General features: G+C 29.8%; 1 protein-coding gene across 7 annotated transcripts in view; it reads left to right on the top strand.

Moving 5' to 3' along the window:
• The window catches only part of LOC109844558 (RRP15-like protein), a 16,956-nt gene extending 2,103 nt beyond the window's left edge, over nt 1–14,853 (top strand). For 4 of the 7 annotated variants that reach the window (XM_020413641.1, XM_020413640.1, XM_020413642.1 and 1 more), the window contains exons 2-10: nt 1,450–1,861; nt 2,164–2,265; nt 2,369–2,450; nt 2,553–2,572; nt 2,803–2,863; nt 6,585–6,679; nt 13,381–13,503; nt 13,598–13,687; nt 14,512–14,853. In XM_020413641.1, coding sequence (XP_020269230.1) covers nt 1,481–1,861; nt 2,164–2,265; nt 2,369–2,450; nt 2,553–2,572; nt 2,803–2,863; nt 6,585–6,679; nt 13,381–13,503; nt 13,598–13,660 — 927 coding nt within the window. In that variant the 5' untranslated portion in view covers nt 1,450–1,480 and the 3' untranslated portion in view covers nt 13,661–13,687; nt 14,512–14,853. The remainder of the gene's footprint in view (nt 1–1,449; nt 1,862–2,163; nt 2,266–2,368; nt 2,451–2,552; nt 2,573–2,802; nt 2,864–6,584; nt 6,680–13,380; nt 13,504–13,597; nt 13,688–14,511) is intronic. The other 3 variants (XM_020413644.1, XM_020413645.1, XM_020413646.1) reach the window with 3 other exon arrangements.

Here is a 15,957-nt window from a genome sequence, read left to right on the forward strand (position 1 = left end):
TTTGGAATTTAATTATACATAATAAATAAATAAATTAAAAAACCCATCACAACCTGCATTGCTCGCCCGCGCGAGTCCCTGCAAGCAACATTCCTAATCCCCTCATCAATTCCCTATTTCGACAAACCAAGCCTATTAATTTCATCAGTTAGGCAACATAATCATATCATTGTAAAGATGAGATAATGCAGGATTATAACAATTTAGTTTCGTGCAATTTTTATTAATGTACGTATCATTTATAGCATTTAATGTTATACTGAAGAAATAAAGAGTCATGTATAAAGGTTCAAAAGCAAGTATGCAATATTAAAAAATTAAATTTATAGAACATTTAAAACTTAAACATGTTTGTAAGTTGTTGAAAATTCCTTTCTCTGCTATTTCTTCTAAGTTTTCCTTTCTTTTCTTCTTCGTCTTTTTTCTTGCTGCTGCTTCTTTCTTTATGCCATAGTGTTGTTTTGTATTGCTTCTGTCCGCTGCTCTCTTCTTGGTTTCCTTTCTATGCGCTTTTTTTGGGTTGAATGGACTCCTAGTTGGCTGCTGCTCTGTTTTTGCATACTGGCCGCTATATTATTTTTTCCACGATTGAATGGATCTCCCCTAATTTGTTTTGCGCTCACAAAGTTCAGGCTTGGTTAGTTTATTTGCATATTTGAGATCATTGACTACAGATATTGAGATCATTGACTGCTAGGTAGTATGTGATAGTACCATTGTTTAATTTCTTCTAAGTTTTTCTCTCTTCTTTTTTCTTGCTGCTGCTAGGTAGTATGTGATAGTAACATTGTTTAATTTCTTCTAAGTTTTTCTCTCTTCTTTTTTTTTCTTGCTGCTGCTTCCTTCTTTTTTTATGCCATCGTATTGTTTTGTATTGCTTCTGGCTACTGCTCTCTTCTTGGTTTCCTTTCTTTGTTCTTTTTTGGGTTGAATTGACTCCTAGTTGGTTGCTGCTCTGTTTTTGCATGCTGGTGGCAACCTGACAAACTATTTGGATATCATCAAAGGCTAGACTTAAGAATAAATTGGGACTTACCTGATGTAGTGAGGGCTGTTTTCTTGAGTGAAGTATGAATGTAAATGTATTATGTATTATAATGGGAATTTGGAGGGAGAAACATGAGTTTGGAGGGAGAATAGATAATTTCATTATCTTAGTTGAATTTGAATTTTGAATCTTTGAATTTTGATGTCAGCCGCTCATTTTGTATGTGTGATGTGTGATATTTGACTGACACTGATGGAGGGATTTACATTTACATGAATTTTGAATCTTTGAATTTTGAATTAAGCCACTCATTTTGTATGTGGATTTACAATTTTTTTCTAAATTTTCTAAATATTGGAAAAAAACAATTAAATATAATAGATTAAAATATTATGTTTACTGTAGCTTTTGGGTTCTGCCATTTATAAAAAGTAATTGATAAAATATTATGTTTACTGTAGCCTGGGTTCTGCCATTTATAAAAAGTAATTGATGGAAGCATCAACAACAGCAATTACCTCATTCTCCAAGAAGAGAAAGCTAAAGCATGGAAGAGGCAAGGGAAAGAAAAAACCCGACAAGAACTTCAAACCCGTTGCAAAAACAAAAAACCCTAGCCAAAAGATGAAGAAGCTCTTCAAGAAACGAGCCAAAGCCTACAACTCCGATGAATCCGAAGAAGAATATGAGCAAGAGGAAGAAATTGCCGATGAACAATCCAGTGATGAAGAAGAAGAGGAGAGGGATTTCGATGCCTCCGACGAAGAGGACGATGGCTCTCGTCTGGGCATTACTAAGTTCTCTGAAGGTTGCAGGGCTTTTCGAACGGCTTTCCTCAAGATTATGAAGAAGCATCTCCCCAATGATTCGTTGGTAAATAACAACTTCTTTTAATTTCTCCTCTTTGACAACTTATTAATTAAGATTCTGCAAGCTCCTATTTTTATGCCACGTTGAAGATGAATCGTGAATGGATACCCAGAGAGAAACTAATGTTTGCCACATTATGGAGATTTGTCTGTGTTGATTGGTGTTTCAAAACCCTAAACTTGGATTTGTTCCAATTGGGTTTGATATAAAAATTCTAAGTGTCTTGACTTATTTGTACATCCAATGATAGGATTAGTAAACCATTCCTTCACTGACATGGATTTTCTTTCTTGTATTGTACAAAGGGCCCAGTCTTATCTGCACACAAGAAGCTTATTGCTGAGAAGCTACTGGAAGAGGAAACTGAGTATAAGTCAAAGGGAGAGGCGAAGAAGGAAAAGCATTTGGTTTGTAATTTATTTAAATTTCAAACATGATCAAGTTTACACTTATCCCTACTTGTGGAAAAACGGCTAACATTAATTTCGCCCTTTACATAATGTTGAATAGGCAGGAGAGAAGGGTCACGTAAAACCAGCAAGTTTCCTAGACACGAAGGAAAAACTTCTAATTAGCATTGCTACAAAAGGAGGTATTCTTTCCCAACATCCAATATTTAGTCTTGTTATACCACATCGGTAATGGTTGAGGCACTTACCAAATTTTATCTTGCATATGCGGTATGAGCTTTCAGTGGTTAAGTTGTTCAATGCGGTACTACTACACTATTACCTTTTCATCTTCCTTTTCTTTTATATCTTTAGATGTTGCAGCTCCTATCATATTTGAAATTGTCATTTACAGGTCAATAAGGCATTTCTTTTATATCTTTAGATGTTGCAGCTCCTATCATATTTGAAATTGTCATTTACAGGTCAATAAGGCACAAAATCCACAGAAAGACTTGAATCCCCTCCTATCATATTTGAAATTGTCATTTACAGGTCAATAAGGCACAAAATCCACAGAAAGACTTGAATCCCTCAAGGTTTAAAGATGCCAAAGGTGTGATATAGCAAACAACTTGTTTATTCTTTTTAGTAATATAAAACCCAGTTTGGTAAGGTTCATGTTTACACTACATGATAGTTGCTTTTCTTTCTTCTTATGAATGCATATCAACATATTTATTTTTTAACTATCTGTCATTTACCATGTAAAGTATCATTAATTTCTATGTCTTGACTATTGAATTTCTATTCATTTATAAGAAATTCATTGCATTTCTATTTTGTGAGTATGGATTTGCTTAGTGCATTTGGAATCCAAGAAGTTAGATTTGTATCCACTATGCTCATTCATTAGAAGGGTGATAATACTTACTATGTGTTTGTTGAAATTATAGAAGGGAAATGCTTATAGTAGGTTAAGGTAGAGTTCAATTGAATTATTAAAAGACATTTATTTTTTTATTTCTGACTGAAAATATAGGATATATGCTTTTCTAGTTTTGGTGTCTATTAAAAGACATTTATTTTTTTATTTCTGACTGAAAATATAGGATATATGCTTTTCTAGTTTTGGTGTCTCCTTGATATGCCATGTCATGTGTGTTCTGACTGAAAATATAGGATATATGCTTTTCTAGTTTTGGTGTCTCCTTGATATGCCATGTCATGTGTGCATATACTAGTTTTTTTACATGTTTACCTTGTATCACAAGTTTTTTGAGATTTGATGAATCAGTATAAAAAGGCCTTGACCATTACGGTCCTCAAAAAATTGTGATAAAGGTTTGTTGCTCTTGTTATACCACTTTTAAGTATTTTGTCACTATTATTGTAACTGATTTTGTTCCTAAGGTTACAAACATGAACATGTTTAAGAAGTTACAAATAGGAAACCCAAGATACCAAACTTCCAATTTTGCCTTTTTTTTGGATAGGCATCTCTAATGCTAGGTTTCTCTTGTTGGCACCACAAGCATGCATGCAAAATAACCTTCATTCTTTTTCTAAAAAGAGGTACGAAAATTAGGAAAATGCTCTAATAGTTTTAAGATTTCTTTTCCAATATACACCTCTAGACCTTGGACATTTTTAAATTTTCTCCCAAATTATCGTAATCTGCTAATTTGCATCTTGATTTTAACCCCAGACTCACTATTGTTAAAATTAACACTTCATAGGTAATGAAGCTTTTTTTACCCCTGCTAGAACCGAAATTGAATATAAAAAGGGTCGGGATGAGTAGATTGGTGTCACGATGAGGGGGCAGAGCCCCTGGGGAAGGAGGCAGGTTAGGGAGGAGGCACAATGGAGAGGAGGATAGGGTTGAATGGTGGGGAGGGGCATGGGTGGGAGGGGATATGTGGGATGAAGGGATGTTAAGGTCGGGGAGAGTTAAAAAAAAGTTATCATACACTCATTCCTTTTGTTATCTGAACAATTTTTTTACCCCTATATGATTTAAGTGGTGAATTAAGTTCCTTAATGGAAAAAGATCTAAGAAAAGGATGGCCTCTTGCATCTGTAGAAGACATCATATTTATAATCTAATATTATAAGAACCATGGGGAACTATATGGGTCAAGCTTAATTCAGTAATCACTCTAACCTTATAAGAGCAATGAAAACAGAGTATGCCCTTGATATGGAGAAGCATGGACATGAACATGTTGATATATATAAATGGATCCTCGCCTCGATCAAAAGTTCTATAACTAAGTGAGAACATTACTGCAAAAATATTGTGCTCGATAAGTCGTCAACCATGGACATTATTCATTGTAGACAGGTCAGCTGCACACGGAGCAGACCATCTTCCATGATTCAATTCTGTAAAGCAAAGCGTCGTACCATAGCTTAGGTTACTAAAGTTTGATATTGCCTGCTCATCAGTGTACATAATTACCAATTGAAACATATATCTTCTTAATTAGACGTGAATCATAATAAGCTTGTGATAAGTAGACATGATTTGCATCAGATGTGGTCCAGCTGCTAATTTTCTGTGGTCTTTCACTACCGCATCATCCATATATATTCAAGGTTTATCTGGCATATTGTTCTAATTTCTTTATTCCAGATCCTTTTAATAATTGTGCTCCTTTTAATTAATTTGTCATGATTACACCTTTGCTCAACCTCTGGAGATCAAGTTGGATAAAACAACATGCATTTGTACATAATTTAATTTCATTTCTTTCTATATTTTTCATCATATTTTGGTCTATCTAGGATTGAATGTCTTTTGATGATTCTATATACATCTTGGACTTGTAAGGGTTTCCTCCAGAAATGACTATATTTTATCATCAAGACTCGACTGCAAGACTAAATCATAAGCTGAAGGCTCCTATCTCTCTGTTTAACTATATTTTATCATCAAGACTCGACTGCAAGACTAAATCATAAGCTGAAGGCTCCTATCTCTCTGTTTAGAAGTTAATACAAGTTTATATTGACCTTGAAGACTAAATCATAAGCTGAAGGCTCCTATCTCTCTGTTTAGAAGTTAATACAAGTTTATATTGACCTTGTTTTCAAGATTGATCTTCTGATCAAGATCAGTTAGAACCAGTAGTTGCACTTGAGTGCAAGTTTGTCATCTTAGGTGGATTGACATTCAACTGCTCAATTACCATGGAATTTTTAGTTTTTTGTAGATTACTTGCCTAAATCGACCATGCTGTTAAAATTTATACTTACTGAAGAATCGTTCTCAAGTATTATTTGTGGTTTTGGATTATGTTCATGTATGTTACAGTTAGAGTTAAAACCAGTAGTTGCACTTGAGTGCAAGTTTGTCATCTTGGTGAGTGGATTGACATTCAAACTGCTCAATTACCATGGAATTTTTAGTTTTTTGCAGATTACTTGCCTAAATCGACCATGCTGTTAGAATTTATGCTTACTGAAGAATCATTCTCCAGTATTATTAGTGGCTTTGGATTATGTTCATCTATGTTACAGTTAGAGTTAAATTGAACAGCATTGGAATACGCAGTTAGATTCATACTTGAATTATATATGTCTTATTCTTCTTTTGAATGGAGATTTTATTCTCCAAATCTGAATCAGGATCCAATTACTTCTTTGAGTCTAAGAATAATTTTTGGATACTACACAAAGTATATCTATAATTGATTTAATCTAAATAATTTAAATAGTTTTTTTAATTTGATTAAAAGAATTGTGTCTCTGGACTATTAAAATTCATGTTAATTGTAGAATTTCATCACTTGTGAACATCATGTAACAAATTTCAAATAAAAGCATACTATTATGTGCTTGCTTCCTATCTTTTGACTTTGACCATATTAGCATGACTAATTTGCTCAACAAAGCTTTAGAATTGGTCCTTGCATGTTTAAAAATGATTATTATTTATTATACTGTAATTTATGATGCTATAAGCTTTAGAATTGGTCCTTGCATGTTTAAAAATGATTATTATTTATTATACTGTAATTTATGATGCTATCGCTGTAAATTATGATGCTATCTTCTAATAAAATGATTATTATTTATTATACTGTAATTTATGATGCTATCGCTGTAAATTATGATGCTATCTTCTAATAGGAACCAACTTCAGTTGTATGAAGAATAATAAATTTATTATGAAAGTTAAAGAGTTAGCAGATTTGTCTTCTCTATAATTTGTAATGCTGATGGCATTTTTATTATGGTTATCAGGCATTGTTTCTCTTATGGTTTTTTTTGGATAAAAGTTGTAGAATTTAGTTTGCTTGATTTAATGAAAATCCTTTTTTTCTTCTCAGAATTGGCAAAACGGAGGAAACAGACATTTTTGTCGGAAATCAGTAAGTCAGCAACAGAGAAATCAGATCATGGATTTTCCTTCTACTCTTCGAAGGTATTAAAAAAATTGACTATTGTGATCTATTGCCATTTACAGTCTCCTACAGGTCTAGCAGTTGGACCTTTCAAATTTGGTTTTGTTTACTATAGTGGAAAACTTGTATTCTCTTGGCATTCAACATTATATCTTATGGATTTGAAATTAAGGTGTTTTTGCTACTTGACAGGCTTTATTGTAGAACTATATTAGCTTAGTTGTTGACTTGTTTCTATGACAATCAAATTACTGAAGACACACAAATTCATTAAGCTTATTATATCCAACTGTATAAATTAACACATTTATTTTTTATAATAAACATTTGAAACTTCACTGATTTAATAAGAATATGCTTCATGAGATGGTTCCAAGTTTCATGTAATTGTAGAATCTGTAGAGTATCAATTGGTAATACAGAGGTAAAAGTACACTAGTAAAGTGCTTGACAAATTAAAGTTTCATACTTTCATTCTTACACTTATTTATCTTTCTTCGATTTCCCCCATCATATAGTAATTGCACTATTTCCATCATACAAGATCTTTTTTTATACAGCTGCTTGTATGCCTTATTTTAGAAATATCCCTAAGAAATTCACATATAACAAATTTGTATAATATGGAGTATTGAGTTTATATATATATAGTTATGGTTAAGATTTATTAGTTGGAAAAGGTTCATTTATCATATATACTAGTATGCTACACGTGTGTTGCACGTGGCGTACTTGGTTTAAAAAGTTATTAGTAAATAATATATTTTACATTATTGATTCTTAAATATGTACTTACGATATAATATTTACTCATGGTATAGTCATTCCCAATATATCATGCACGAAAGTTACAAAGGCCACTAAATAAATAATTAATATTAAATGTCTAGTATATGGTTGGAATAGCAAAAGTTATTATTAGATGCAAAATTACAAAAGCTATAATAGCAAGATGGAATCCCAAGCGGTATAAAGATATTGTTTGAATAGCTTAATTCATGAGAATTGTATAAGTCAATTTTTTAATCTAAATTAAAGAATCTCAATGAAGAGACAAACTAATATTGATTTCATATATGAAATCAAAAATTTTATGCAATGCAATCAAATATATTATATATAGGTTTGTGTATTCTGATTTACTCAATGAGTAGAAGATAGTAGTCAATATGTTTTATTTGTTGATCTTTGTAGCCTAAAGTTGATAGGAAAAAAGAACTTATTGGTGGTTAATCAAAAAGAAGACAAAGTTTTATAATTCAACAAAATTATTAACGAAAGAACATAAAAGATGCTTCATAGAGGTAAGAAAATTAAAAGGACAAGAAACATTGGAAGTGTTAGATAAGTTGATAGCACATCTGAACCTAAAGTGCATATGAACTGAGTAATTAGTTGAGAATTAAATCATGAATACATCTAATGAATAAGAAATCACAACTTATAATGTATATTCAAAAGAAAAAGCACAACTTATGATAAGTAGCACAAAAAGCTCTTTACAACATTGTGCAAGGGCCAAGGAGGAAAATCTTTAAATAGCTTTGCATAACTCCAAAAATTAAATCATACATTCTTTATAAGTATTAAAAGATCAATAAGAATCTTACCTAATTCACAGTTAAAAAAAGCACACACAAAAAACAATCTTATATTCCCAAATCAGATTTGTACATACTTTTAAATATCAAGACTTTCAAATTATAATCTTTCTATACTTTTTTATCCTTCTCTTTTCAAGGATTCAAGAGACATCACAAATCAAGAGCTATGAATTGAACATGAGGCATAATCTTCAACTCTATAAAAAAATAGATCTTTTAAGTCTGCAAACTATTTGACAAATATTATCCAATGTATGCACATGGACCTACATATACAAGTCACGTCCACTATAAATCATTTAACGAACTTTCTATATAATATTTTATAACCATTGTGTTGGTGGAGGAATTTGGCTTAAAAAGTGATGTGGTGGGTTGAAGAGAATGAATGACGGTAATTTAGTGTAATAATAAAAAAGAGGTTATGTAAAGAGAAAATGAAAGAGTGGTTAGTTAATTGGATCTATAACATATGCATTTAGTTTAGTAAGTTATGGAATCTTTAAGAGCCTAAGAAACTAATTAAATCTTATCATTATGATGATTTGTAATTAATTTAGTTTAATTTAATTTAAGACTCATGGAATGAGGCTTAGAGATAAATCAAATAAAGAAAATAATTATAGTAAAGGTAGAATTATCAAATTTGAGAGGGGTAAAAGAGGCAATCAAAAGTTTTATCACCCTAATCCTCCTTTATATGTAGTGTAGATGTGTGTGTGCGTGTTTGCATGTGCATGGGGCTGGGTGGGTGTGTTTGTCACAGTTTTAGTTAGCTTGCATATTATGTGATAACATAGTTCACATAGTCCACATAAAATCATACTCGTTAAAAGCACGAGTTCGGAAAAATCTTTCTATGGTCAATATTACCCTTAGTTTTTTTTGAATATTACATTGTTATTCTAATCTATTTTAACCATCATATCTTCTTTGAATTGGTAACTAAATGATTTATCTCATTTATAATGAGATTTTACATGTTATTGGATAAAGAGATGCGTTTCATATAATTCAAATCCTTTATTTATTTCAGTTCACAGAGAAATCTAAAAACCATATGCTAGCCAGTATCTAAATGTTTTTGGACTTTGTAAAAAATATTCTCTAAGTTTTTAAATTATAAAAATACTCCTACAAATTCAAAATTTTATTAAAGCATCTTGAAAATTATAAATTTAACTTATTTCAATTCAGTGAGAAATCTGAAAAACATATGCTAGTTAAAAACTGAAAGTTTTTAACTTTGGAGAAAATATCTTGTAAGTTTTGAAAATTACAAAAACACCTGTAAAAATTCAAAATTTATAAAAATACATCTTGATAATTTCAAACATATAAACACACTAAAAGCCTTCAAATAACACAAACAACTCCCAAAAATTTATGAAACTTGCAATACCCACTCTAAACATTTTACAAATTAAAAAATAAAACCCTTAAAATTGTAAAATTTACAAAAATCCTGATAATTTCTAATATAACAGTACATTAAAAATATAGGAATTACAAATATCCTCTACATAATTTATAATTTATAGAAAATACCCTTAAAATTTTAAAAACTAAAAAAAACTTTTAAAATTCAAAACTTACAAAAAAACACCCTGAGAATTTTAAACTTATTAGTAAATTGAAAGCATATGAATTATAAATAGTCTATAAATAATTTACAATCTGTAAAAAAGGCCTATAAGTTAATAAATTGTAAGAATCCCCTAAAATTCATAATTTACAAAAAAATATCATGGGAACTAAACGAGTTCAGAAATTTTTTTCTATGGTCAATATTACCATTAACTTTTTTATCTTTTTCGAATTGATAACTAAATGATTTATCTCATTCATAATGTGACTTAACATGTTATTAGATAAAAGAGATACGTTTCATATAATTCAAATCATTTACTTATTTCAGTTTGCAGAGAAATCTTAAAAACATATGTTAGCTAACACCTATTTTTTTTACTTTGTTAGAAATATTCTCCAAGTTTTTAAAATTACAAAAACATCCCTACAAATTTAAAATTTTATTAAAGCATCTTAAAAATTATAAATTTTACTTATTTCAATTCAGTGAGAAATCTAAAAACATATGCTAGCTAGAAACTATAAACTTTTTGACTTCGGAGAAAATATCTTGTAAGTTTTAAAATTTGTAACAACACCCTGAAATTTTAAAATTTATAAAAATAAACATTGATAATTTCAAACCTATAAACACACTAAAAACCTACAAAAAACACAAACAATCCCCATAAATTTATGGAATTAGCAATACACTGAATATTTTACAAATTGTAAAATAAAACCCTCAAAATTATAAACTTTATAAATAAAAATTTATAATTTATAAAAATAAACATTGATAATTTCAAACCTATAAACACACTAAAAACCTACAAATAACACAATCCCCGAAAATTTATGGAATTAGCAATACACTGAATATTTTACAAATTGTAAAATAAAAACCTCAAAATTATAAAATTTATAAAAAATCTTGATAATTTTCAATGTAACAGTACATTAAAAATATAGAAATTACAAATATCCTTTACATAATTTATAATTTATAGAAAATACCCTTAGATTTACAAAAATTACAAGCAAACCTTTAAAATATAAAATTTCTAAAGAACACACTTAGAATTTCAAACTCATTAGTTGATTGAAAGCATAATAATTATAAATAGTCTATAAACAATTTATAATATCTAGAAAAGGTCTATAAGTTTAAAAAATTACAAAAAGCCCCTAAAATTAATAATTTATAAAAAAAAATACCATGAGAATTTCTAACCTATAGACCCTATAATGAATATGCAAAATTACTAACAACCCTTAGAAAATTAAAATTTTGCAAAAATATCATACACCCTTTAAAAGTATAGGTTTAGAAAAAAAATTTCATGGTCAATGTAATATTTAGTAGTTTTTTGCATTTATGAATTACAAAATATTAGGATGTTTTTTACAATTTTTAAAACTTTTGAATTTTTTATTTTGTTGTTTTCTAATTTTTTTATTGTGTTTTCAGTGTAATGTATAGATACGTCAATTAATGATGATATTGAAGAATAAGTCGTTTTTAAGATTATTAGGCCATAGCTACGTGTGAACATCACTATTTCTAGGCAGTATAGTTTATATATGAAAAAAATTTCAGACAATCTATATATTTGTTAAAAATATTTTGACTTTAAGGTGCTATATTTTATAAATTATATTTAATATGAAACCATCATATACTTTTGACTGTGGCCATCATAATTTTAACACGTTTGATTGGTTGACTATATATGTATATAGACCATAGATTATTTTACTTTCTCACATGAGCTAATATTTGGTGCTTAATGATTTAAATTATTACTTTTAAATTTAATATAAAGAGGAGCTCTAATAACATTTATTTATTTACCTACATGATAATACAATCTCAATTCCTATTTTTTGCTTGAGATTTATTTCATAATTACGCATATAAAATTAGTAACTAAAATAATAATTATTTATTCTTAAGTTAGGATGATTGTAGTTGGTCACTCACTATGAAATTTTCATGAAGATGTATACTTTATTTTTTATAGCTATATCCACTGCTCATGTATATTTTATAAATTAGTTCTTAATTTGATATATTAAATTACTTTTTCTTTATAAAATTTTTTTCTTTGACCTTTGGACTGTGTAATCACTATATCACTATTCTAGCGTAGAAATGACATCACTTTAAATGACTTCAAGCTAATGTTTGAGTTGAACTGAAGTATATACTATTGCTACTATGAATATATATTTTTTAAATAAACCGTGTCAATATTTTTTAAATAGAAGAGAATATTCTAACCTCTGATATTATAAAAACTAAATATAGTTAATCGAGTGATGAGCAAGAAAAGAACTTACAACAGAAAAGTGTGAATAATAAGATAAAGAGGAAAGGTAATAGCATTGCCAATAGTATTACAAATAGCAAACTACAATGTAAAGTTCACATATTTTGTGGAGCCCAACTACTGGCTATAAGCATCGAGGTTTTCATATATATACTTTATAATTTATTAAATGTGGAGCCCAACTACTGGCTATAAGCATCGAGGTTTTCATATATATACTTTATAATTTATTAAAAATGGTTATATAATCTTATATAATAAAATTGTTTATAATTTATTAAAAATGGTTATATAATCTTATATAATAAAATTGATTTAATACTAAATAGTAATATGATTGTAATAATATCGTTTTTAGGGAAAGTTCTTCATGAACCAATATGTTCTTTACGATATACAAGCTATACACTCTAAATTTTGTGTCTTTTATAAAGCTAAAAAGTTTGAAGACGAGCCCACGTTGATCTCTCAACAACAAAATCCACTTAGCAGATGTGGATATCCCAGACAAGCTAAATGTCCTAGATACAATATAATTGTCCTAGGCAAGTGAGTTATAATAGTATTTTTCATTCACATCGATTGGGTAAGATTTGATAGGGACCTTGCATCAAAGGAAAAAGAAATTTTTATATTTAGAGCACATAGTGAAATATATTATAATCTCCCTGCTCTAATTTCGCAAAAAAAAAAAATCATACTTTTAGTTTTACTTCTATGATACAGAAAATAAGCTATAAAATTGAATGAGAATATTAGATAATGTAAATATGAGTGAAACAACAACTAAAAGTTAACGCGAATATGAGTCGAACCACAAATAAAAATTTAATGGACATATTGCAAGTAAATTCATATACAAAATTTCTTTGCGAATTGAATTATCACCCATCTTTTGAAGACTTCAAGATACTAATAAAGAGAGATGTTGTACTTGATTAATGTGTCTATAACTCACAAATAGTAGATCACGTGGTACAGTCTGGGTTGAAGGAAACAATGACAATATTTTATTTAAGAGAAATATTATTGAGTTCAATCCCACAAAAAACATTATTCTTTTTATTTTTACTCTATTTTTATCAATTTAAATAATCATGATATTCAACAACGTGCATTGCACATGTATCTCAACTGGTAACTTGAAAAGCTGTAGAATTTCCATAATGAATTTGATCATTTTTGGAGTCCATCTGTTTGCATTGCTCTGTGCAGGTTACTAAATCTGCAAGTAAAGAAAACGATGATGAACCTGGATGGGCTCCTTTATGTGATAGCTACATCCTTAACAATTCAAAGTTGAAGGACTGGGATAAAATACCAGTAAGCGTCAAAATGGTTCACATATTGTTCCTGTCTATCTTTTTATGATATTGAAGATCTAGAAGTTATTGAAATGTTGATCATGTTGAATTTTCTTATTAATCATTAGGAGCCTGCTGCAGTAGATGATCGAGGAACAATATCCTCGGACAGTTCTTCTGATGAGGATTGATAATTTGACGATTAAAAAACTTTTGAGGTAACTGGTCTAGTAATGCAATTAGTATTGACCTTTTCCTGACTGCCTTTCCTTTCGTAAACGGCAATTTGGCTTACTATTTGTTCATTCTCAAGTATTTTGAGAGCAAAAAGTTTGAAGAAAATGTTAAAAGCACACCGCACAAAGCATAGGTGTAGAGTCGTAGACCAATCTCTTATTAGTTTTTATTGTCATTGTTTGTTGGTATTTCATCATCAAACATAACGAACCCAAAGAAGTGAATAGACAAAGGCATTGAATGCGCACTTCCTTAAATTCACTTACAATTTCTTTCTAAAGGAGTCTGGTATTTCATCATTAGACATAGTGAACCCTAAGAAGTGCATAGATGAAGGCCTTGAAGGTACACTTCCATAAATTCACTTACAATTTTTTTTAAGGGAGTCTTTGAAATCCTTGTCAGGACATATAAAATCTGTCATAACTTCACAAATTTGATTCTCTGGATGCGAACTTCAAAAATCGATCTTCCAAAGGATATCTGACCATTGATCTAAATATCGTCAAGTTTAGTAATTGTTTTTTTTTTTTTGTGGATTAAATTATCTGAAGACTTAAAAGGTCAATCTTCCAAAGGAAATTCGGTAATTGTATTTAAAAGCTCGCCAAGTTTAGGAATGAAGACATATATTTAATCATATTTTTGTTAATGACAATAGCTTAGTAAAATTTATTGTGTTATTTTTTTTCTTCAAATGATTGTGCAATGCAAAACTTCTAATAATGTTTGTTCTTTCTCAAAGATTACCGGCTTCTTAGTTAATCAGTGGTCTCATCTGTAATGTTATGTTTTTTGTTCTTAGATGCAGTTTGATGCAATGCGTCTGAAGCATCTTTCTTAAGCTGCTGAAGCTTAGAATAGAGAGCAGCACCTAACATTACAAATGATTATATCTGTAGTCTGGAGGCCTTCCAACATGATACCGATTCTGAGCTTATGTAGTCTAGCTCTTGGCACTTTCGATGTTTTTCATTTTCTTTATGTTTTTTGATGTAACTTGATCGCATTACCGGATTGTTGCCTACTGAGTATTGCAAAATCAAATAGGTAGAAGACATTGTGATGATGCTTTCCATTTTGAATATCATTTGCTTCTTTGAACTGTGCCTTTAAAGGAACAGGAAAAGAGGAAGAGTTTCTTCCTGCTTCTGGTCTTTTACTCTGTCCCACATTTTCTTCCTGCTTCTGGTCTTTTACTTCTGGTCTGCAAGCGGAAGAAACTTCCTCTTTGAAGTATTTTTCCTCCTCTTTAAAGGATTTTTCTAGGTAACGATATAATTATTCCCATATTTTCCTTATTTGATTGGGTGATTTATAATTGGGATGAGGCTGTTCTTTTTTTTAATTTGCTTCCTGCGACTATGGCTTTTATCTTGCCGCATGTTTACTAGACTAGTATATTTGTCACAGTGAGCATACTGCCAGTATATGCTGAGTAAAGAAGGGAGAAATAGAAGCCACAAGCATTGTTAGGGATCACAGGAGGAATAGGGCAGCGACTAGCGGAGAGAGATTTTTTTTTCTTTCTTCCTTCGTACATGGGTTGTCTTGTTCCCTAAGTGCAAAGGGAAGCAATACTTGAGATGGAGCAAACCGAGTAAACAGAATTAAGGTGGTGTTGGGGCTAAATGGAGAAAAAACAAGGCTTATTTCAAGGGGTGGAAATAAACCAAATAATCAATAAATGGTTCGGTAATTATTCGAATAACTATTCGGTTATATTCGATTCGGTAGTTCATTTATCACTAAACATATTTTTTAGTATTCTAGTTTATTAACGAATAGAATTTAACCAGATGTATATTCGATTCGTTTGTCTATTAAATATTCGTTTAAAATTTGATCACAGCTTATTATTTGTATTATTGCACATATGATGTCATATTTTTAACCCACTTACCATTTCTGCTTAAGGTTTATATATTGATTTTAAGACTTAAATAATCTTAAATCAGTTTTCTAGTTAAAATTGTAATTTAAATATATATACATCATATATTATAAATGAATAAAATTTATTTATGAATTTTAATACTATTTTAAAATTAAACTCTTTAGCGAAATAAATATACTTTGATATTCGATTAGTATTCGTGAATATTCATGAATAATTATCAAATACCAAGTATTTGAGTTCGAAAAACTAGATATATAAATATTAGAGTCCGCATTCGAATTCGATAATTTCAAACAAATACAAACATGAACACCTTAGTATTCAATTCGATCCGATCATTTACCACCCCTA

The sequence above is a fragment of the Asparagus officinalis genome, chromosome 6 (genome assembly GCF_001876935.1).
Source record: "Asparagus officinalis chromosome 6, Aspof.V1, whole genome shotgun sequence".
Taxonomy (NCBI): Eukaryota; Viridiplantae; Streptophyta; class Magnoliopsida; order Asparagales; family Asparagaceae; genus Asparagus; species Asparagus officinalis.